The sequence below is a fragment of the Cuculus canorus genome, chromosome 5 (genome assembly GCF_017976375.1).
Source record: "Cuculus canorus isolate bCucCan1 chromosome 5, bCucCan1.pri, whole genome shotgun sequence".
In the NCBI taxonomy this organism is placed as follows: Eukaryota; Metazoa; Chordata; class Aves; order Cuculiformes; family Cuculidae; genus Cuculus; species Cuculus canorus.
In genome coordinates, this window is record NC_071405.1 from 65,671,384 (window position 1) to 65,694,931 (window position 23,548).

Consider the following 23,548-nt stretch of genomic DNA (forward strand, 5'->3'; position numbering starts at 1 on the left):
AGGTTAACACAGGTCCCCACACCACCACACTGCTGGGAGAAGTTCTAGGCATATCCAGAGCAAGCTGCTGGCCTGCAGTTCCGAAGATACTTCTGTATTTCAGAAACAGGCATATCATTGTTGCTAACCCCTCAATTCCATATTATTTGGTCAATTGTACTTATCAGTAAAAGTAGGACTAGGACTACAGCGCCCTATCCATTAATTTCTCCTGAAAATAAGAATATAACCCATTCTGGGAGTTCAAATCTTTGACTACTTGGAAGCCAGGAGATTTATCGGGTAACAAATTGGAACTAATTTGTTTCTCCTGTGATATATTTATGAATATTTTGTGTCATGATTAAACTCTATTGTGAATCTATACCACTGCTCAAAACAGGAGAAAACCCAACATGCTCTGGATGCTTTTGCCAACACAAAGCAAAGCGAAGCACAATCAAAATATAAAGATCTTTGTCTTCTTATTCAAGAAGCAATTTATGTGTAATATAAATGAAAGACAAGTAATTGGTTTAATAAATATGTCAAAGAAAAATAAGAGAAATCACAGTAAATGTCAGCATAAAGCACAGTTCAAACTTTGATGAATTGCAGAAGTAAGATAAAACCAGCATCATTTGCCTACTACCAAACTTGCACAGGAACTTGATAAAATGCACTGCTAAGGGGATATTAAAAAGCAAAGGAAAAACCTTGGAAAGAGTATTAGTGAAGCTGCAAACGACGAATGTGATTTCGCAAAACAGGAAATTGCAATTTAGAGTCTAATACTAAAAGCCCTGCGGCTCCCAATTTTAGACGTACTCAAATCCTGCTTCACAGGATATGATCAGCTGATTTGCTAAGATACTTTTCACATTCCCATTGCTGAAAAGGATAGTTAGTTCAAAACATCTGACACAACTTATGTATAACGGGTGTACGCCCTGACTTTTATCAATATTTGTATATAGATATATATATATTCAGTGAATTTTCAAATTTTCAAAGATCATGTAGACAGGTTCTGAGAAAAACTGGGAAATACTTTAAAAGTTGAAGATATTGTTTACAAACATGCACGCTTGCAAAATGCTTGAACTTTTTAAATAATTTTCTAGTTCATTTTCTATTTCTATTTAAATAATACTCTAATTACTCCATAAAATATGAACAAATACGAGAAGAATTTGCAAAATCAGGAAAACAAAAAGACTCATCAAGGAAAAAGAAAGCCCCAGAAGCGCGGCTTTTTAACAGATGATGAAAGGAATATAATGTTGATACACTACCATCAAAATCTCACGATCACAGTTGAAATCCAGTGACACTACTTTCAGAACAGTGAAAACTGTCATTCGCAAAAGGGAAGTCAGACAAATGTTAGAAAATCTCTTCTATTCAGAAGCATTATATAGGCACTGCACTGCAAAGAATGAGCTGTATCTGATCAAGCTGCATTTCCCAGTGGGAATCACCGTGCATGGGAATCGCATACTAGCTATGTTTAACCAATTCGATCAAAACAGCAAATACCAAACCGGGAGAACATCCTAGATTTCGAGAACTTTAAGGTGAAGGTGTTTCTACAGATTGCATGGTAACTACTAGAGACCAAAAGTTTTATCTTACTAATTAGTTTCAGAACTGTCGTCGTGGGTGTAGGTGGAAAGCTTCTGATAGTGGGGGGCTGCAGGGTTGGCCTCTGTGAGAAGGGGACAGGAACCCACTGTTGTTCTTCCCATGTTCTCCCCTCTCCTAACTAGGGGTGGATGAGTGCATGAGCAGCTGTGTGAGAGTCTCCTTGCTAGCTGGGGCCAACCCACCAAACCCGTTAAAAAGAAAAAGTCAAATCCTTCTGAAAAACTGTAAAACTACCCAGTATTACAGCATGCTTCATAAAAATCAGGAAATAAATGTTAATGAGAGCCATAAAAACAAGTGCCTTTTACTTATCACCAAAATTAGAGTTCTCATTATTCCCTTTCAACAGGTACTCTATTCACATCAACTTTGATGCAAACTCCTGACTCGTCCTGGGATTCAGCTTTTTTCTAGCAAGCACTGGCCTGAATGACATGTTCTGGAATGAGCATAAAAAACCCACTATGCTACAGGAAATTAAACACCCTCCAGTGCCTACATGCATGCAGGAGGACTACTCTACATCTCTCTCTAAATTTCCAGCCTGGGCCAAGAAGCAATACTACATAATGCAATGACTCTTGAACTCGGGAGATTTGATTGGTTGGGGCAAGAAGAGAGCAATGAGCAAGAAGCATGAGAAGCTTTGTGAAACAACTTCTTTGCATTTGCCACCTCACTTTCTTGCCCATCTTGCTCTCACAGTGGATGCTCTGCTCAGTCTGACAGCCAAAGAGTACAAGTACTACTGATAAGAGCTGTGGAATGCAAGAAATTTTGTCTCTGCTTCTCACTGCCCAAATTATTTTAACTGGCAATAAATAAATAAATTTGAAAGTATCTTTTAATGTAAAGGCAATATATATTGTAAAAGTCACACTCTCACCTTTAAAGAAACACAAATAACATTCAATGCTTCCTTGATCTGAGGATGATGCGATTCATGAACTAGCTCCTCACAGATCCAAATACCAAGGCTGCAAAGAGCAACACATCTGCAAAGCAATGTTGGAGGACGAGTTGTTAAGAAACAAGATAAAACAATGTGCAATTTTTATGATTCATTATATGTCTCGCTAAAATCTAATACATGTGTTCTTAATATTTAAAAAATAACTACACAAAAACCTTCATAATCCTGTAACTTATTTAAAAATGAGAAATTCCAAGTACCCTAGTGAAGGCACAAGAAAGGACAGAAAGCACCCTTCTGAGCAACTGAAAAATCTAAGACATAAAGAACTCCTGTATCTCTATATGGTTTTTAGATTAAAACACTACCTGAAATCACATATTTTCTTAAGACAAAGTAAGAACTGTGCTGGGAGGTTCCTTCTCCCTAACATGAGAGTTACTCACGTTTGTTAAGAACATCTGGGACACAGAGAAAAGAGTTATTTGTCCATAAATATTAACATTTTTTAGACTCACAATAAACAAAGATGAATGGAGAAGAGGTAAATCAATGCTAGAGACAGTATATATATATGTATATATAGTGATTACATACTTCAACTATTCTTGTTTATTCATCTACAATCAGGAAATGGAAAAGAAGCGTAAAGGTAAAGAGTATTTAGACATATGTGTTCGAATCAACAGAGATGGATGAAATCTGTTAAAAAGTGTTAATGAACTAACTTAAGCAATTTCTGGATCATTAGTAATTATCTTCAAAAACATAGGCTGGAAATATTTTAGAAACAACTACAGAATCCAAATTCCTCTGGATAAAATTGCACAGCAGTCTAAAATTGACAAGATGAAAAGTGGTCATGGGAACTGAAAGCATTACATCTGGGAAGGAAAAAACATATGCTAGAATAGAAATCAAAGTGGCTACAAAGCCTGTGTTATAGAAAAAGGATTTTAAGGCTACTACTGACAGGTGGCAAAAATACATCTTGGAATTAAAACTACATGATAGTGTAAATAAGATGTCAAACTACCCTGTTTTGTACACTGTCACTGAAATATCAGTTGCAAGACCACCTCCATTACATTTTGATTAATATAATTTAGGAATGAAGACAACCTTGAGGGAATCCAGGAAAAAAGTGACAAAAAATATAAACAGCTTTGCAGAATATTACACATGGAGGAGAAACTGAAGGGCGTACTGAATGTAGATCACAATTAAGGAAGGAAATTATAGAAAACCTTCTGAAGTGCAGTAAGTCATTGAAGAGTTTAATTTTCAGTGGAAAAGATTTCTCTCCTGTATACTGGTCATAAAAACAACCTGACTGTAAAAATTACATAAGTACTGGAACAGTCTATCAGAGAGTCTTGTAACTTTCTTCTCCGAAAAAATTTTCAGGACCATATGGTCCAGTTACAGCCAGGAATGTTTTATACACACTACAGTTTCAGAGGAGGGAGAGCTTACAGAAGTCCTCATCCCTTCCCAAGCTACACTTCTGCTATTCCACAGTACGCGTTTCAATCCTTTTCGAACAAAAGGAAATAATAATGTAGAACAGATTTAACAATAATCTTAGATCGTATAAGCTGATTAAAAAAATAAACCCTTAGTATATAGAACAGTAGACAGCTCTAAGTCTATGCTACTATTTATGCTTTCCTTCATGCTACTGAGATCCATTCTACATCTGGTGACACATTGCTGGGCAAAATATCTAGGAATGAGGTTTCTACCGAGGACACTAGTTTCACTACCATTATCCAGAGTAGTCTCTGAAAACCTGTGTAGTTGTGTGGCTGCAATGGTGCTATTAAAGAATCACAGCCTTAACAGCACAAGCAGAAGAGATGAACGAGTTCATCAACCTGGCACTCCTTCTTCAGACTGTCGGCAGCAGAAGAGGAATTTGATTAATACAGTTATTAATCTTTATAGATGGAGATCTGAGAGTAGAACACATTTCAGATAACTAGCTCAGCTGGGTCAAGTATGTAATGAAATGCAAAACATTGACCCTCTGCGGAAGAGATAAGAAATAGAGATTTATAGCTTCAGTAACAATAACAGCACTTAGACTTGCTTGAAATACATGAAGCGAGGTACCTAAGTTCTCTCCTAGGGAGCTGCAAAGAAAATTAAGCCTTTAACAGTGGCTGAGCTGGCATGGCAAAATCATTTTGCAAATCCTAAATATGACCTCTGACAGTAACCCAGGTGAACTGCTGTGAAGCAAATGGTATCAGAGAAATTATTCCCAAAAGAGACAGTGGATAAACTCCCCTGAGGAGAGAGGCAGCCAAGCTCTAGGGGCTGTAGAAACACCATTATCCTCATAAGAAAGACATATCCATCTCTGCTCCAGAAGAAGGGTTCAAGCATCAGAGCAATCATTTCCAGTTTAATGCTTAGCTCAGTATCTTCTACTTCTCTTCCATATCATAAAGAAAGGCTCACATACCTTGGATTATTTCTGTTTTTCAAATTAAATCACACGGTTGAATAAAAAATAAGCATGCCTCCTTCATATGTAATCTTGTCCTTAATCAAATTCAAAAATGCCTCTCTAGTACAGAAAACCCTCCAGGTGGAGCGCACAGAGCTTACATTCTTATCCATATTAACACTCTTCTCTATCAGCTACTATGACAGAAAGGATATTGGGCCAGAGCAGCATATGGTCTGACAAAAAATGTCAACTCTTATTATCTCTATTTACAAACAATTTCACATTCATACAGCAAACCATAGTTTTGATAATGGCAAAGAAAACCATGGACAAAACACATACAAACTTTTACTTTAAGCTCTTCAGTATATCCAACTCAAACAAGTACAATAAACAAAAGAATCTATTAATTCAGAAGCTCTTTCTGTATGACCTACCGTGCAGGACCAGATGGCTCCTCTCTTGCTGAACTCAACACAGTTTTAATTATGAGTTCCTAAAACAAAGAGGAAAATATTAGTTTATTTACCAGTAAGTCCATGACGCGTAGCGTTAGAAAATTAGAACTGTATTATAGCACACACAGGCACGTTGCTTAGCTGGTCTCTAGGTTTGTGGTCAGATGGATTGTTTGCTTACCACTACTCCAATCTTCTAGTCTGCCCCAGGTCTCATTATTGCACTGCCCTGAGAATATTCCACAGGTTACTGCCCTAATTTTTGCTGATCCAACTCTTCCGAATACATTTCCGTAAAACATCAAGGGTAAAAAAAAAGCTTCCCTAAAGCTGGCTTCTGTAAATAGCCCTGAAAGGTACCAAGGAAACTATCTATTACGTTGAAGTTTAAAAACTATATTGATTTTAAAAGTCTTGGAAGTAGAATCACAGAATCATAGAATAGTTTGGGTTGAAGGGACCTTAAAGATCATCCAGTTCCACCCCCCCTGCTATGGGCAGGGACATCCCACTGGCTCAGGCTGCCCAAGGCCCATCCAACCCGGCCTGGAACACCTCCAGGGATGGGGCAGCCACAGCTTCCCTGGGCAACCTGGGCCAGTGCCTCACCAACCTCATGGTGTAGAAATTCTTTCTAATGTCTAGTCTAAATCTGCCCCTCTCCAGTTTGTACCCGTTCCCCCTGGTCCTATCCCCACAAGCCTTTGTGAACAGCCCCTCTCCAGCTTTTCTGTAGCCCCTCCATGTACTGGAAGGTTGCTATAATATCTCGTCTGAGCCTTCTCTTCTCCAGGCTGAATAACCCCAACTCTCTCAGCCTGTCCTTGTAGGGAAGGTGCTCCAGCCCTCTGATCATCTTTGTAGCCTCCTCTGGACCCGTTCCAACAGCTCTGCAAAGTAGCTGCAGAACAAGTGACTATAGTGCCTTAAGAATGATGTCAAGAAGGATTCTGACTCAACCACAATAAAATGTTTGTAAAGCTGCAAGTAGCTCTCAATAAAGCTCAAGTGACCAATTTAGTGCAATAAAGATGAGAAAGGAAGAATTCAAAATCAGTCCCCAAGAGGGAGCAAGGTGCAAATCAGCTCCCAAGCCATCACCTCTCTCTAAATTGAAAGAATTTGGAAACTTACTGGGAGCCTTCCTTAGACATAGTAATCACACTTGACACACATACAGCAATTAAATACATGAACTGAGCTCTGCCCAGTTTCAGTATACTGACACACTATCCAACTCTGTGTTGTTAGAGAGGGTGAGGTCTCCATCAATCTTTGCTATTTGTCTAAAAAGACATACTGATGTGCAGAGGTCTTCTAAAGCCCCTAGGAACAAAGGCAGATTTCACCAGTTGTGAATTCTCAATAAATTAAATAATGTATCTTGAACCTCTCAATCTTCTCCTGCTCAACCGATTACATCTGTGAGACTGCAAACAGCCACAATGAGAGTAGGAGTGAAAAGGTGAGATAACACATCATCTTCTTTTACAAACATATGAAAACACCTTATTATTAAGTTATCAGCAATTATAAAGTATGTTTACTAATATAAATTTTGACAATTTTTTCTGGGATCTTGTGCCTTATAATCTATTTGAAATTATTTCTGAAAATTTTTACTTTTAAAATTTTAGTTAGTATTTCTTGGAACAACATCACATTAAAGATACGCTTGGTAGCGGAATGCATTCCAGTATTTCTTCAAATTCATACCTTAACATCTGTAAAATGAGACACAGCAATGTCAGGAATGTTTGGATGAAGAGCTGGTAGTTCATGATATAAATTGGGAAAACAGACTAGAGATCCTAAAAGAACTTGTGCTTCAACTCTTGGTGCCTAAAAGAAAAAAGAGAGGGGAGAAATATATATTCTTTCTGCAATCAGGAAGCTGACATTTCTAGCTGCCTTAAAAAAAGAATGATGGCTGAAACCCCACACAACTATTTCCTTTCTCTTTCTGCAAATTCTGTAGATCTGAGCTAACAGAAACCAAAGCCTGTGAATCGCTGCTCGTGTATACCCCATGCTCCCATTTTCCCAAATGCTCAAGAAGCAGCAGAGGAATTGTTAGGACTATAGACAAATGACTGTGCCATTAACTAGGTTTGGGTCTTAGGTTTAGCTAATTGAAGAGGATGTGGACATGCCACGAGGCATTACTGGACACGACAGGTAAGAGCATAGGAAGCTGGCAGAGGTCTCAGTAGTGCCTTAAGGGAGGCTCATTTCACAGTTGGTTAAAGGGGAAACGACGTTACGAAACAGTCAAGACTCACAGAGGGGATTGTTGGGGAACTTTGAGAGAGTACAGGGATGCATGGCAAACACCACTTAGGTAGTCACATCGGTATTGCTATAAAAGCCTGAAGAGCAATGTCATTGCACAGCGGAGAGATGGAGGAATAAATATACTTCTAAAATGAAGGTACAGTCAAAACAGACATTTATTTTAAAACATTTTAAAGCACAGATAAATGACAGCATCAATATAAGAGAGTATTCTCTGCTTCAACAGTAATTTCTGCATTCTTATATTTTCTGGAGAGGAATTGCATGTGTGGTGATCTAGAATAAACCACAGACAGTATCTGTATTTGCTAACCATTGCACTGAATTCTGGGGTCAAGTTAACCTTCTAGATAAGGAAAAGTACTGCTCAGTCTTCTTTCAAATCCTTTCCACTCACGCATAAATGAGAATTAATTGATGAATACTTACATTGAGGAAAGAAGAGGCAGCCACTCTTCCTGCTGCCACAATGAAATCCATAATAAGCATAGTGGCACCAGGCAAACTAAGTGAGAAGAACTGAGGAGAGCAGTGCTTGATGATCGTATTGACAATATCCTTGCAAAAGGAAAAGGGAAGAAAGGAGTATCAACAAGATGAATAATCAATGAAAAAAAAAGCAGGCATTTACCAAAGGTAGAAAGTAAAAATGCAAGAAAGCAAATCCGTTGTGGCAAATAAGACACTCATTACTGAGTGAAGAGTAGCATTAAAAGATGAATTCCTTAAGTATATTCACATTAATATAAGCAAACAGTGGTATACTTCATAGACCAACTTAATCTTGGACACTACTGTATGAGGTCACATCCTATATTAATTTATATTTAACTTTCAAGAGTTCTAGAAATGATTAACCATTCATTTAAGTCTGTACAGAAGAGATAGTAATGAGATAATCAGCTGTTATACCTTCTTAACAACATGCCTAATCCTCTCCAACAAATACCATCTAACTTTAAAAAAGGTATTTGTCTTTTACTCATATTTGTATGGAAACACAATATAGAGAAAGAATTATAATAAAGTGGTTTATCGCATTTCTGGTATATAATTATTCGACATATCATATTATGTTCTTGAAGACTTACTGAGTCAGTTTTTAAAATTAATGCACATTGCTATTTCTTCAGAAGTATCGAAAAAGCAGAAAATCGTTGAATTATTAAAAAACAACCCAAGTTTACAGATAGGCAAAAAATAACCCCTTTCCTCCTTTGAATAGTTCTCCAATAGTAGTGATATCCAACTAAATGGCAACATGTTATAGGAAGATTTACAATCCAGCAAGACAAGCAGTGTAAACTGGTTGTTAAAGGGCAGAACCTAGTGATCTGCCCTACCGGTAGCCATCCGTAGAATAATTTTGATTTAGTTCTGTTCTGCCGAGTTAATGAAAACAGGGTTATTTGAACTTTTGATCTCCCTATGCCTCTAACTGGTCCTTATAAAAGTTCACAAAATCAACTTTTTCACAGTTCTGACACAAGCCTTTAACAAGGATGCTTAAGGCATAAAGAACCTATGAAAAAGATCAACTCCCACCAATTAGATACACTCCATATGTCTCAGACTGCTGGTTCCTATACTTGCTCTAGAAACAGACTACTCCAATGTAGTAAGAACAATTTACTTTCCCACTACTTAAACCGCTGCACCAGGGAGCAAGTAAGAACAGTAGATCTTGGAGAGATCTGCTTCCTTCTCTTTCTTGCATGCTCTAATTTGTAACATATTATCAGTAGAAAAATGAAAAAGTACCTTTTCAGCCTTCATATTTGCTTGAAATGGACTACAAAAAAAGCATTTCTGATTACAAAGAAGAATATGAGGGCCATTCATCAAAGCTTAAAAAAGTATCAGTCACAACTATTTTCAAAGACAAACTTAAATTGCCCACCTGAAAAAAAATACGTTCAGTATTTTTGATAAAACAATTCTGGTTTTAGTTACAAAATTTTAGTAGCCTGAATTTTGGAATTAAACTTACTTGATCAACATGAAGAAGTCCACAGTGCATTATGTTGTAGAAATGAGTTAAAAAATCCCTGTTTGGAGAAACATCTTGTCTTCGCTTCATTGTCTTACAAATGAGTTTATAAGCATGTAGTTTTCCTTGTTTGTATTTATCAGTCAGCATTGTTGCCTATAGTTTCAGAAGGATATTTATTATTCATAAATAAAAAAATTGCACTAAACACTCTTCTACACTTATTTCTAATTCTGGTTCACTGCCTAGTGATCAAATTTACCTTGAACAGCCACGGTGTTAGAATTCTTAGAGGTGGAATTAAAACTGGTGGAGCCGGTGAAGTTAGGTTATCTGTTGAAATACCAAGATTGTCCCTTATCTGAAATTATTAAGAAGAAAATAAAAAGATAAATATTTAAGGGAACTAGACAAGGCGGTGGGTTTTTTCAATCTGATAATCCTGCCCAATAGGTCAGACTAGAGAAGAGGTTCAGTTCGTTTTACCTTGGCCAGATTCTGCCACAGCTCACAAAGGTAATCAAAAACTTGGGCATGAATCTCTGGATCCATTATGCTGTTGACATCTCCCAATATTCCTAGCATGCGCCTCCACATCACAGTAGCAACATCTGCATGCCATCCTGTAAGTGTTCCCCCAGCCATCACGCTGCAACATTCTGAGGGGAATTCACTAGTTTCTGTAATGCAAGAAAAAAGTATAGTGAGACCTACCTTTCCAGAAAAAAAGAATTCTGATAGAACTATTACATACCTAGTTTTCCTCAACCCTGTATATGTTTAACTCTGTAGAACAAGAATTGTTCTGTTTCTTATACTATTTGCATAAATAACATTTAAAGTCAATACTGAAGCCCTAAAATGGAACTGATGGACCTACTAAGGTCACTCCTTTTGGAAGTGCCATCTTACAGTCACTGGAGTCAATGAATCTCCAGAACTCCACCTGCTTCCAAGTAATATTACATTTCAACTTTACATTTTTCCTAATTTTATCAGAATCCTTATATATATCCAATTTTCCTTAGAATCTACTAGGAGTGTATTTTATTGCAAAGTAGAAAAAGGCAAGAATAAACTTGTCTCTGGCTACTGTTCTTTAAGCGATGAATTTGTATGAGTGGAGAAGCAAAATTCAGCAACTTCGAACCACAGTCTAATTCTCACCTAGCTCTCTCCACACATCACTGTCGTATGAATGATCATTCTTTTCCAGGTGGAAGAGGATTAATGTAGTTTTTCCATACAAAATTTCAATAGATTACAATGGCTACAGTCTATTCAACTTGCACGTAAGTAGCTAAACAGCCACTCTGAACTAGCCACCAAGCCACAGTTTTAAAGCAGCAGGCATTCGGAATCTCCTTTCCACCCCTCTCAGAGATTTTCAGAACACCTCAGCACCAGAATTTGCTGACATCTTCTGAAAATCCTGCAGCTCCCACAGGCATACAAAACCAAAATTAAATCTGAATTGAGCCTAATCACAGCCCCTTCTTTTCAAGGTCTGGACCACTGTGACAGAGACACTAATGGTTTCTAGGCTGTAGATCTCAAAGTACAAAGCAAAATGATGACTTTTCAGTTCATCACTGGGCTGCTTAGAGGAAAAGGGTCTGAAGTACACATCAGACACTTTTCTGTTTCCATGAGACCAAATATTGGAGAAACGGGAACTCTGTATTTACAAAGTGGATGTAGCCTGGAATTCAACAGTTCAGGCAGTCACAGTAATTCTAAATTTGTTTAAATATGAAAGGGAAAAGAACAAAACTTCCAAGGAGAAATTGTAACATTACTTTAAAATTATGCCTTACTATTTGTACATCAATGATAAATCAGTCCATGACAGGGCCACACAGTGGATTAAGCTGCTGTGACTTCAAGCATCAAAAAGAATAATTATAAATGTGTGGGCTATTAACCCACTGTTAATAATTCCAGTGAAATGCAAGACAAAATGCAAAAGCTTTTTGTTCACTTTTAAAAGTAAATCACTGTAATTAAATACTTTTTAAAGTGGAGACAAAAGAGCCTTGTACAGGACTGTTTACAACTAACATGATCCTAGCTACTTCACTATATTGCATTCAAAAGAAAGAAAGAACAGGTTTATGTTTTCTGTTCCAGATATTGCCTAGGTCATCTGGCGTCTGTAAAACAGAGTGGTGGAGCTTCTCATCCAGCTGCATATCCTTCTGCTCAATATGATCTGCATGAAGAGTGGCAGGAGAGGGTGTCTGTGATCGGGATCCAAGAGCAGATTGGATTGGAGAAGCACTTTCAGAGCCTGCAAATGCAATTTTTAAAAGTTACCTTAAAAGCCTTTTCTATTTTCTTGAGCTACTGAAATGTTGCCTAAACATAGCATTAAAAGAAAACTGAGCTACTTTTATACATCAAATCGGGCCAAGAAAAGATATAAAAACTGTAAGTAGATCTCCCTATGAACAGTGCTCTCAAAGAAAAGAAATTACATGCAGGAAAGCTGAGAGATGAACACCAAAATCCGATAGGTAAATTGACTAACAGAGCTCTATTTTAGGTCCAAATAACTTTAAACGTTTGTTCTGCAGCACTTTCAGTGTTTGGAACCAAATTTCTCTCCACATACATTCCCTCACCTAAATTTCTCTCTAGCAAAGTGTTTGAGCCGAAATTTTCCTGGAACAGCTGGTTTGCCAGGCTAATGGATGCACACAAGTTAACTTATAAAATATAAACGCTCAAACCAAGTAACTGACGATCTTCGATGTTTCTCTACTGATTAGGCTGAGAAAATCCATGTGGAGGGAAAGTTCTGTATAGTTAGAGGAATGTTATTTCCTCTAAGACAGGAAAATTCAAGAGTTTGAATGGCAGTGCTGCAAAGCCATTTTTCCATTATCACCACTGAGCAAACTCTCCAGGCAACTATTTGGTCTCTACTGGAAAAGTGATTCTCTTAAAATAGCAATTTTCCCAAATTACAGACTACAAAGTGTTGTTTCTTGTAAAGAGAGCAAATTGTTTAAAAAACTTGACAGAAAATATCAGTGTTATCAGAATACAAACTGTGGTAAACATCATTTAATTTTAAACATTAAAATTGTGGTAATTGCATTGTTAAACTGCAAAGGTCTCCATTTGCTTTAAACTGCAAAGACAATGAAGCTTTTACCAACAATTTAAATCAACACCTTTATGCGGGAGAGATGGACACTACTGTTTCGCACACAAACTACTATTTCGCACACAAACTATTGTTTCACTGAACAGGTAATGATACTCTCCTCTTGCTACTGATCACTTGTTTGCCACATGCTCACAAAGATGATATGAAACACACACTTATAAGATGTTCCAAGAAATCTTTTCCTACTCCTCTTGCATTTTCCTCGTTAAATGGGGTGGATGAAGGTACATAAAGAGTAAGAGTGATTAGAGAGGGGGAAAGAAAGCAAGGGAGACGGAGGTAGAGAGGGGCAGAGAGGGAAGGAGAGGGAGAGACTACGAAATAATCCTAAACGTCGAGAAGAAATCTTCCTCCCAAAAACCTCCAAAGCAAAGCTATTTAGAAACAAGTGTTTTCTGTGCAGCAGAACCACTGAAAATTCATTTCTTTTAAGTGTGTTTTGAGGTTAAGTTTCTGCATGGACTTGCTGGTATCTAGTATATGGAATTCACATTGCAGCCTCCTTATTGTGCGATTCTGCACGCATGCAATTTGTACGAGATAGCTGCCTATCTTTCAAGAAATTTGAAAGAAAAGAATGTCCTTTTGTTTTCTTCTCATATGCCAGTTTAGCAGAAGTTAGACAATGGGCTCCAACATTGCTGAGGGCGTAGAACAGCCAGACAGAGACAGTGTAATTGCACAAGCCTTGCCTCCTCAAGAAACCCAGCTAAATTCCTGTGACACACAAATGTTGCCTCCCTAAAACAGTGTTCCAAACAAGAAGAAACAGCAACAGAATCACTCAATGGACAACTCAGCCATTAACTGAAATCTTGTCAATTCAATTAAACTGCAAACTTCGACAAAAATACCAAAAAGTAATTAAATTATTAACATATAAAAACAAAGAGAAAACGAACAGGTTTTCCATAAGGACTTTCAACAAGCACACAGCAAAGAGAAAAGATGAAGAGAACAAAAGTCAAGCTGAACCGTGCTGAACAACAATGTCCAAGAAAGCTAACATCATGCCTCTTTCAGCAGAAAGGCAATTTCAGAAAGCAAAAATTGTGGCAGGGGAAGTAAAGATGACTTTCGATATCTTGGAAAATGCAGCATTTGATTTCTCACAGAGAACAAGACACCATGCGCAGGTACAGGCTTTCACAGATAAGTAAGTACTTGTTTCCAGGGCTGTAACAGGAATAGTCGTGCTTAAGTTATGGAACAAGGAGTATGACAATTACTATGGGCATCTTCACTTCTCATTTACAAAATCCAGCAAGAGACTGTTCTCTCCTCCACAGAGAAGAATATTCTCTCTTTCAGAAAGGAGCCCATTTTGTTTGGCTTAACTGCATCACTTGGTTGTTGCTAACCTAATTGTTATTCTCTCTCTTTCCCAAGAAACAGTTAAGAGGTAACCTAGTGGAGCCTCAAGCTCATCAGCTGAGGCTGTGAAATACTGCTTCCTAATAGGCTTACTTTTTAATGAAAACAACAAAGATACCAAAAGAAATAGAATTCTTAAGTTACAGATATAAAACCTGAATTTACATGGCACAGCAACTAACGTTTTGCATATTAAAAGCTCCCAGTTACACAGCAGTTACTACAGAGGAAGGTTAAGATGGATGTCTTTAGAAGAATCCCATGATACTTCAGTGCAATATACTGGTTTGAAAGAACTGCCAAAGCCTTCCAAAGAAAAACCCCTTCCTGAAAATTAGCTATTTGACTACCAGTAATGATTTCTTACTACTTGTAAGAGATTATGTGGTAAGAGTTTTCGAGTTTTCTCCCTGGTAACTGTATAGATTTTCCTCATGAAAGGTTTAGAATACATTTAGCACCAAGCCAAGGACTGTATGGGTTACAAAGTCAGACAAAGGGTTTCCACTTCTGTTATTTCACACACTACTTTAAAACAGCAATCAAAAAATAACTGAAATCTAACAGTCATCTTATCTAGAATACAGCTTCACTGCAAAAGCTGGAGCTCGCATTCTTCAGGATGGGTGGAAAATTTCTGAAATAAATGCTTTTTTCCCTAGTTTTTTGGGTTTTTTTAACTACTTTACCAGTAATAGTTGCAGCTTCAGCAGACAATGGTTGCTGATTGAGGCTACTTGTTTCTGAATCTATGTGAAGGGTAGTTAGACTGGCCACTTCTTGCTCCTCAGCACTCTGTTGCTGTCCTGAAATTGCATCAACGTCAGTGGAAGCTGGTGTCCCTGCCTCAGTGCCAAAGCTGAAATCTGTATTAGGAAAGCAATGTATTAACTTAAAACCTAAAAACATCAGTTAATATAAAATCCAGAAGCCAACACTTTCAAAATTCTCCATGTAAAACTTGCACGTGCGTCTTCCATCTACTAACACACTGTTGCAAAACTTACATGGAATGTAACAGCAAAAAGTAATTGACTATTATGAGTATTCTCATTTCTGTCACAAATTTGTGACTGTACTTTTGGAGAAGACATTCCTATTGTGAGTCCTGTATTCTGCTTAGATGCTCCAAGCGTACCCACATGAGAATAAATTAAAGGAACATACATCAAGGAATTCACGTGCAAAATTTAACACGCTGGAACAAATATCCAAGTTGTCTGTTATATCACTAACTTCAGACTAAAAATATTATGGCAAAATATATTCTAACAAATGGCTTTTTCAACTTTCAAGAATTTTCAAGAAAATGTCATTCTGAAATGTAGGTTTAAATAACATCACTAAGTTGCATAACACCTACATATCTAAAAATTGTAATGTCTTCAGTAGGTTCTCCATATAAACATAACTTCTCTCTTACACAATACATGAAGTCATAACTGCTAGAAACCATAGTGACTTCTTCTGTTGAACAAGAGTGGGAATGGATAAATTAAATAAATGTAAAGCATTGTTATTAAAAAAATACTAATTTTACCATGACATTACACTTAGTATCTGGATTAAGCTACAGCTACACAAAGATCACTGTAAAACATCAGAAGTCCTTCTTCAAATTTTATCCAAAAGTTTCCAAAGGAATTAAATAACTTCCAAAATAAGTAACTACTCATCTTCATATTTTGTGCAAAGCAGACATATATGCTCCAGGGAGAGGACATTATTGCTTTCTAGCTTCTGCTCACTGTTACACTTTTTGAACAGTAGTATTCCAGTGCTCTATTTACTATCCTACAAACATGATAGCCTTTCTTAAGCAGTCTGCTTGCTTCATTAACGCGTTGAGATTTCACAGGGAAATTAAAATAAGCTCTTATTTTCTACACCGGAAAACCGCTGGCATATATATATATATATTTTTTTTTTTTAAGAAGGAGATAAATTTGCAAGCAATTCACTAAAAATGTTACTACTTCCAGAAAAATATACTTGCTTTCAAATTTGCGGCTATCATACTGGAAGGCGCTGAAAGAGTCAGAGTGGCTATCGGAACTGATGAGGTCACTGCTCCCCGCGCTGGCAGGCGATGTCCATTCGGAAGGCACGCCCGGGTCATCTATAGGACGCATTTGATTCTGTTTATTCAATATATCAGGGAGGTCTTTAGGAACTTCCAGGCTGCCAGGACTGCTTCCTCTTCTTGTCACATTCTAAGCATTGAAGAGACATAAATTACCTTACAATCTTGGACGGCTTATTTACATAAAATGGAAAAAGGAATCTCATGTCAATAAGTTAACCAGTAGTTCACAAGTACCTAAAACAGAAATTGTCATCATACTACATATATAGCCAAGACTTTAAAAAACCCCAGACAGCAACAGTAAGTGAACAACCCACGCAGTCACAGAATTTCACAAACACAAGTTTTATTTGCGCAATGAATTTTGGGGCACATACCTTAAAGGCTAGGATTCAGACTAGCAAGTGCCACACACTTATTAGGCAATACTTCAGAGAGAAAAATTATAAAAAAGTATATTATCTCCAGATTATGTCTAAAGTGCTAAAGAAAACTCGCTAACCTTGGTTCCAGACACAAGCAGAAAATGATGTCAAGGAATTTTGTGCTTTCTGGCCTATAGGCTCCCATGCTACAAGCAAAAATTTAATGCACAGCACAAGCAAATGAATTTACTAATTCATGCATTAATTTTCTTATGATTAAGCTAAAACCTTGGTATTGACTTGGACATCAAAGACAGTGTGTAGCAGAAATAAGCCATTTAGATTTGCTCATGTAAGAGCAAGGTGGTGTTCTCCCCTGAATCTTTCTTTAAGCTATTTCATTCCCAGATAGGACCGTTTGCTTGAGTGGGAATAGACAAAAGCAGAAAAGCCATTTATGAAACAGCTTGAAATCTTTATGCATTATGAGACTTAAGTCTACTTTCTTTTACACTAGGCCCAGTCACTTCCCTGCTCTTTTACTACCCTACTACTAATTAGAGATTTACTCAGACTGACAAGTTTTTCATGATACAAGGTTTTAGCGTTCAATAGACATAACAACCTAAAACTAATCTTAATAAGCTGGTACTCTGCTTTAAGAATGCATATCTATTTATGTGTGCTAGCTTACAATATCAGTTACAGTTTAAAAACATTTAATTAAACTTATCTTGGCTATTTCTTGCTATGTAAGGAAAGTATCAATAGCCTTGTCTGAACTGTTAATAATCAATATCCTTCCCAATCTGTATAAAAACAAATACTATTTAACTTCTCTCTTCTTCTGTGGCCAGATATGATGATTTCTGCTTTATTAATTTGCAGACAAGTTAAAATTTTTATAGACTTCAAGGTACTATTTTTGTCTTGTAACTCAAGACTTACTAATAAGAACAACTGCACCAAAATCAAATAAACATGAGTTCAATACAAAAAAAGAAAAAAACATACATTTGGACAAACTTTGTAAGTCCTCTCTTGCCATTTATAAAAGATGATGACAAGTAAACAGATTTTTCTATCACTTTGAAGAATCTTCTGCCCCTTATTAGCAGCAACTAAACTACTTGTTGACAACTTTATACAGGAGCATGTCTTTAAATGACTTTCGTAAAAAAAAAAAGACTGTAAAAATTTTAAGCAGAAAAAAGAACTGAGCATCTTTGAAATGCTATATTTGAACTGTTACCCGTTCTATGCTTCATTTGCAACACTTTTTTAAATATTTCTCCTTTTGTTGTTAGTTAATAAAACAAATCTCTTCAAATCAGTTGTCTCATTCTGTAAGCATTCAACAGCAAATTCCTGACTTAAAACTGATTAAAATTTCTCATTGTGAAAGACATTCCAAACAACACACTTCTGGAAAAGTGTAGGAAGAAAGCACACGAAAAGTTGGTTTAATTAGAACCAATATTTTCTTATTAGAACCATTATTTTCATTATTTTCTTTAATAAAGAACTACTTACAAGAAATTATTCAACATTTTAAGTGAAATAAAAACAATGAAGGGAAAACATACACCGGAGTAATTTCATAGTTTACCGCACTGTAGAGAACAGTAGCATAGCACAGCACAACACCTAACCACATACTACACTGAGGACTGCAAATCTATGTATAAACTATTACTCTGAAAGTCTCTGTGTACACAGATCTTTGCAGGTGCAATTAAAGCCATCTAACTCAACAAGACTATTCATCTTATTAACTTCTGCATTGCTTACACCATGGATTTAATAAATATGAAAACAAATGGCATAAAATGGCACGAACCTATGTCAAAGGCAAGGAATAATTAAGTGATATTCTTAGTTCCTTCTGATTCATAACATTCAGAGAAATATGTTTTAGTGATTTGATTTATAACATCACTGATGAGTTCACAAATATATGCAGGCTTACATACTGAAATGCAGGAAGTTTAAAGGCTTACCAGTGCACTACCACTGCGGAGTCTCTCAGCTATAAATTCATCCATGAGGTCAGGAACATTTGCATTGCTATTGCCAATATCACTATCAATAGGGTGCAGCTTTTGACTCATGTCCTCTCTATTAGCTAAAAGCAAATGAACAGCTGTATATAGTAAAGAACACACAAAGACATCTTCAAAACAAAAAAAGTAAAATAAACCACCTCTGCTAATTAACAGAAATAAATAATTTAAAAAATCATAATTGCCAAACATGCATTTTAAGAATTTCACTCTTTTAAAGCAGATTCTACTTTAAGAATTAGTACGGCTTCTTCTTCCCACTAAGCAGGGGTTAGTTGATTTCCAATACCACCTTTAAGAGCAAGAAGCTTATAGGTAAGCACTACTCAAAGTTGTTAATGCTTGCTTTAAGGATATAGCATATATTCTTCCTCCATATCACAAAAAATGAGTAATAAATACTAAAAATTTTATATGATCCCTACAGCTCCCTTCTTCATTGCATTCCTAATGAAGAGCAATGTAGTGGAAAAAGTAAACTAGGTTGTAATATGCATTAATAACAAACGTCAATGTGGCACCGTATACAGTTAGTATAAAGAGTGCAAAAAAATCTTACTATTAATAAAATTACATGCTAGTACACTGAATGAAAATTCAAACTCTGGATGGTTAACGGTTATGAACAATTAATCAAATTCACTCATTTATTAGTGTTATATTTTTGATATAACTATGCTGTTCATATTTAACTGCGGCTGCTACACCCTACTTCTCGAGCTTCGCCTTTTAAGTCTTCAAGTTATTCCAGCTCATGTTTTCTCTATTAGAATTTTTCCCTCGGTGTCATCTCTCATGAGACCACAGCGTAGTTTATTCTAATGTTGAGGCTCTGTTAAATGTTGCAGACTCCAAATAAAATGTACTTCTAAAATTAGTGCTAACTCTCTCTTTTTCAGAAGTCTAGATTCTGCAGAGAAGCAAATCACTATTTGGAGACCCACGACAGTCGGGCTCTTGTGGTGCAAGGCTTACACAGACTGCCCTCAGGCGGCATTAACATCTCGATGCAGGATGCATTAGAGAATCCTCTGTTAATCATGCCAGCATAACAATGGGAAAAAAGAAAACCTACATTACTGCTGAAAGTTAATTTATTGTTGATTTAAGGTTAATTAAGATGTGAACTAAGACAATGGATATTAGAATGATAGCCTTCTTTTTTGATGAGTGCACAAAGGTCTCATAGTTAGCAGGAGGACTATCATGAGACCTTCATGAACATCCATGATTCCAAGAAAAAAGAAAGCAATGAATGATGTTGCCAAGATGTAACTGCAACCATTTTGGTGAATGAATACAGAAAGGCCTACGGCGTGTTATAAAAAGATTCAGACAAAACCTTAAGATTATACTCACAGAGAACTGTCGTTATGACAGTGTTTAAGACTATTTTTTAAAAGTTATATAAACTGACCTCCAAATTTAAACTTGAGGGGCTTTTTTTTTTTGTTTTGGAGGAGGAAAAGGAGGAAGAGGAGGAAGAAGAAAACACACTAAATGATCAAGAAATACAATTACTTCAACCTAGCTGGTCGAAAGCCAGGTCCTTCTGACAAACTACACTCAGAATGGAACAACACATTCTGATAAAATACGCATATGCCAAACATTCAGTCAGGCTGAGTTTTAAGGCTCTGCGTGGTAGATGAAAATTCAAAACTCTCAGGACTTAATCCTTTATTAGGTCATTTACTGTCTCTTCCTCTTCCCTAACCTGATGGTCTTCAGCAGCAAAGAGGTTCAACTAAATATTTTGAAAAGGGAAATTAGTAATTTAAAGTACGTAAAAGTAACTTGTGCTGGGAGGAAAATCAGCTGGCTCTTGGCGCATGCATAACCAAACAGGGAAAGCAGTGATCATCCCAAAGCCTTTTGATTGCTTCAGTTGCATTAAGCCAAACTGGTGCTGCCTTTCTCCTTTTGTGCTCTGCACACTGTTAGTGCTCACCTGCAGCTTTCCTTCCAAAATAGCCCATTACATGACTGTACAGATCCCTCAGTGGAGCCTCTGCTGGCATTCTGTTCTGCCTCTGTGGGGAAACATTTGCCTTCGGCTTCGAAAGAGCATGTACAACAGTTTTATAAACACCACCCAGGGAGCCCTGCTGTTGCGCTGCTTCCTGATCAGATGCTCTAAAGGCACTACGATTATGGAACTGATTAACTGCAATACCTTCTTTTTGCAACACGGCTGCTTGAGTTTCTGTAGATTCCTTAATTTGCTTGCTGCCAGCTGAAGCAGCACTGATCGCATCTAGAGGTCTATAAATTCCAGGTCTAACCAGCTCTGTGACAGTTGCTGAGCTGGTGCTTGCACTGGTACCGCTGTTGCTGCTACCACTACCACTACTACTGAAGCCACTGAGTTTACGAAGTCTTGCTTTCCAAGCGGCCTCTTTGCTCTCAAGAGGATTGTAAAATTGAACTGATTCTGTAGATGGCCTAAAAGTAACATGAACGCTATTTCTTTTTTTAGTCGTTATTTTCATAATTTTGGCCCTATGAGTTACAGTTTCAGACAGACTCCTTTTAGTTGGTGACAGTTTGCTTGTGCCTGTGATGTGAGGCATTTGAGGGTTAACTTGTGCTTTAGGAAGACTTTTCTTTGCATGCATAACACGTGAGCTGGTTACTTTTTCATTAAACTGGGAACTTTTATGTTTTTCAGCTACCACTGCTTCCACAGCTAAATCTATGTCAGCTTCAGTGGCTGCTTGCCTGTACAGGTATCTCTTCCCTTCTTTGCCGCTAGGACTACTTGACCCACAATCAAAAACGTTTTCATGCTGTTTATCAATATTTAACTGTCTGGCCTTATCAAGTGCTTGATTTCTTGTAAAAATGTCTACTTGAGTAGATGCAGTATTACTTGTAAAGCCACTTTGGTTCTGTTCTAGGTGCAGCCTTGTGTTATCGGCTCTTTCTGTAACAGTGATGCTATTCGTGCATTGACCGGTCTGATCTCTACTTTCTAATCCATCCAGTGGTAATCTATCATTCCTATTTATCGATGCATCAACTTCGTGAGCAGAAGCCTCACATCTATCTATCTCAAAGTTACGGCAAAGTTCTTCTTTTTCTTTAAGATATTCTCTCAGAGAGGAAAGTAGATCATCTTCACCTTCAAGGTCAACATACTGGCTTTGTTCAAAGGCTGTGTTTGCAAATTCTACTGGCCCTATTAAATAACAAAGATGGTCATAAATACTATCCCCAACTTCCAAGGAGGACTCTCTGCTATTTGTATCAGTGATATGGCTTTCAGTGGATCTATGGATTGAAGAGGTCTCAGTGGAACTCTGTAAGCTTGGAGCATGATGGGATGAACTGTCAATGACAGGAACTGCACCTTTGGCTCTTTCAACTGCGAATGGTTCCAAGATGTCAGAGGTGCTGCTGCTTCGTGGCAATGGCTGTTCCTCATTTAATGCACCAAAAACTTCACTTGGAGCATCCTCACTTTGTGAAAAATGTCTGACTCGAGGTGGACGTGGAAGAATTTGAGCATCGTCAATGTCTGTAGGAAAAAAGTATATGTAACATGCACTAAAATTTACATACAGAGACAATATTTATTTACCGCTACATCTAATAGCAGGACTTTAAAAGCCAGGAAAGTCCAGAGCCTTGTTTTCTTAAGTACAACAAAAATATTTTTTCCAGTACTAGAGTGTTAAAAACGCACATAATATCCAGTACAGAATGTAATATAAATGAGTTAGACATTCAGAACACAGTTTTAAATGTTAACATGCATGAGAACAAATAGTGAGACCATGGAACATTTGGAAGTACAGTTAAAGCTAGGGCTGTGCCAATAAGTTCAATAATTCAACCAATATTTTTCCAGCTAGCTCGTTCAGGAAACGGTTACCTGGAACACAAATTAGCTTAGCAGTAGTAACCTTCATAAAATTTGCAACTTCAGAAAAATGCACAACTCCAAAGAGGACAAGTAGGTTTTCTGGAAAATCAGAATTGTCTCTTCAAGTGGAAAACTGTTTTTCATAACTTGTGTGAATATACATAAATTACTGAAATATCAGAAAGAATACTATCATACAATTATGAATATCACGATGTATGTAATACAGCATGTACCTAAGCCTCACAGCTTTAAACGACAGGGAAGAGCTGGCCTTGCATGGAAAAGATAACTATACAATAGCGGATAATTTAAAGATATACTCTTTTTCCCCCTAGAAGAATATTTTGTCTCTCACCTTCAAAATGTGAAACTAATTACTAACTGGAGGCTCACCTCCCCATCTTCTTCCAGTTTTGCTCAAGCAAATGTGACATTTATGAGACTTAACAAAGTAAGGACTCTGCTACTGAAAAACATCCTGCAGCCTCACAACAGTTAACATGATAGTTAAACCACTTTTGCTTATGAAAAGACCAGAACATTTGTTACAATCATTTCCATCAGTGATTCCTTGTCTCCACTGAGACTGCTGGTAAGTTAACGTCACTACAAGTCACAGTTAACTAATGAAAGCTGTAGTTCCAACATGGATCACCTAAGAATTGTACAGAAGCATCTTCAGCCCACTTCAGATCATCCACCAAAACAAAGAGTATTCATGCCCCTCTTTAGCTTTTCTGATACGTTATAGGAACACTACATGCTATCAAATCACCAGTGCAGGCAAGGCTAAGTATCTCTTACAGACAATTCAACTAATTCAAGCTAGCTGTTACAGTCTTTTTATAGGACAGGCACTTGAACAGTAAGGTAA

At 37.1% G+C, this 23,548-nt stretch overlaps 1 protein-coding gene across 8 annotated transcripts in view; it reads right to left on the reverse strand.

Annotated features, from left to right (window-relative positions):
* Positions 1–23,548, reverse strand: part of RALGAPA1 (Ral GTPase activating protein catalytic subunit alpha 1) — a 125,471-nt gene that overhangs the window by 60,712 nt on the left and 41,211 nt on the right. For 5 of the 8 annotated variants that reach the window (XM_054068509.1, XM_054068510.1, XM_054068506.1 and 2 more), the window contains exons 18-29: positions 20,755–22,323; positions 18,741–18,883; positions 16,286–16,502; positions 14,979–15,155; positions 11,878–12,030; positions 10,227–10,420; positions 10,003–10,101; positions 9,741–9,896; positions 8,180–8,308; positions 7,172–7,297; positions 5,435–5,493; positions 2,513–2,621 (exon numbers count right to left, since the gene is read on the reverse strand). In XM_054068509.1, the coding sequence (XP_053924484.1) occupies positions 2,513–2,621; positions 5,435–5,493; positions 7,172–7,297; positions 8,180–8,308; positions 9,741–9,896; positions 10,003–10,101; positions 10,227–10,420; positions 11,878–12,030; positions 14,979–15,155; positions 16,286–16,502; positions 18,741–18,883; positions 20,755–22,323 (3,131 nt within the window). The remainder of the gene's footprint in view (positions 1–2,512; positions 2,622–5,434; positions 5,494–7,171; positions 7,298–8,179; positions 8,309–9,740; positions 9,897–10,002; positions 10,102–10,226; positions 10,421–11,877; positions 12,031–14,978; positions 15,156–16,285; positions 16,503–18,740; positions 18,884–20,754; positions 22,324–23,548) is intronic. The other 3 variants (XM_054068514.1, XM_054068513.1, XM_054068508.1) reach the window with 2 other exon arrangements.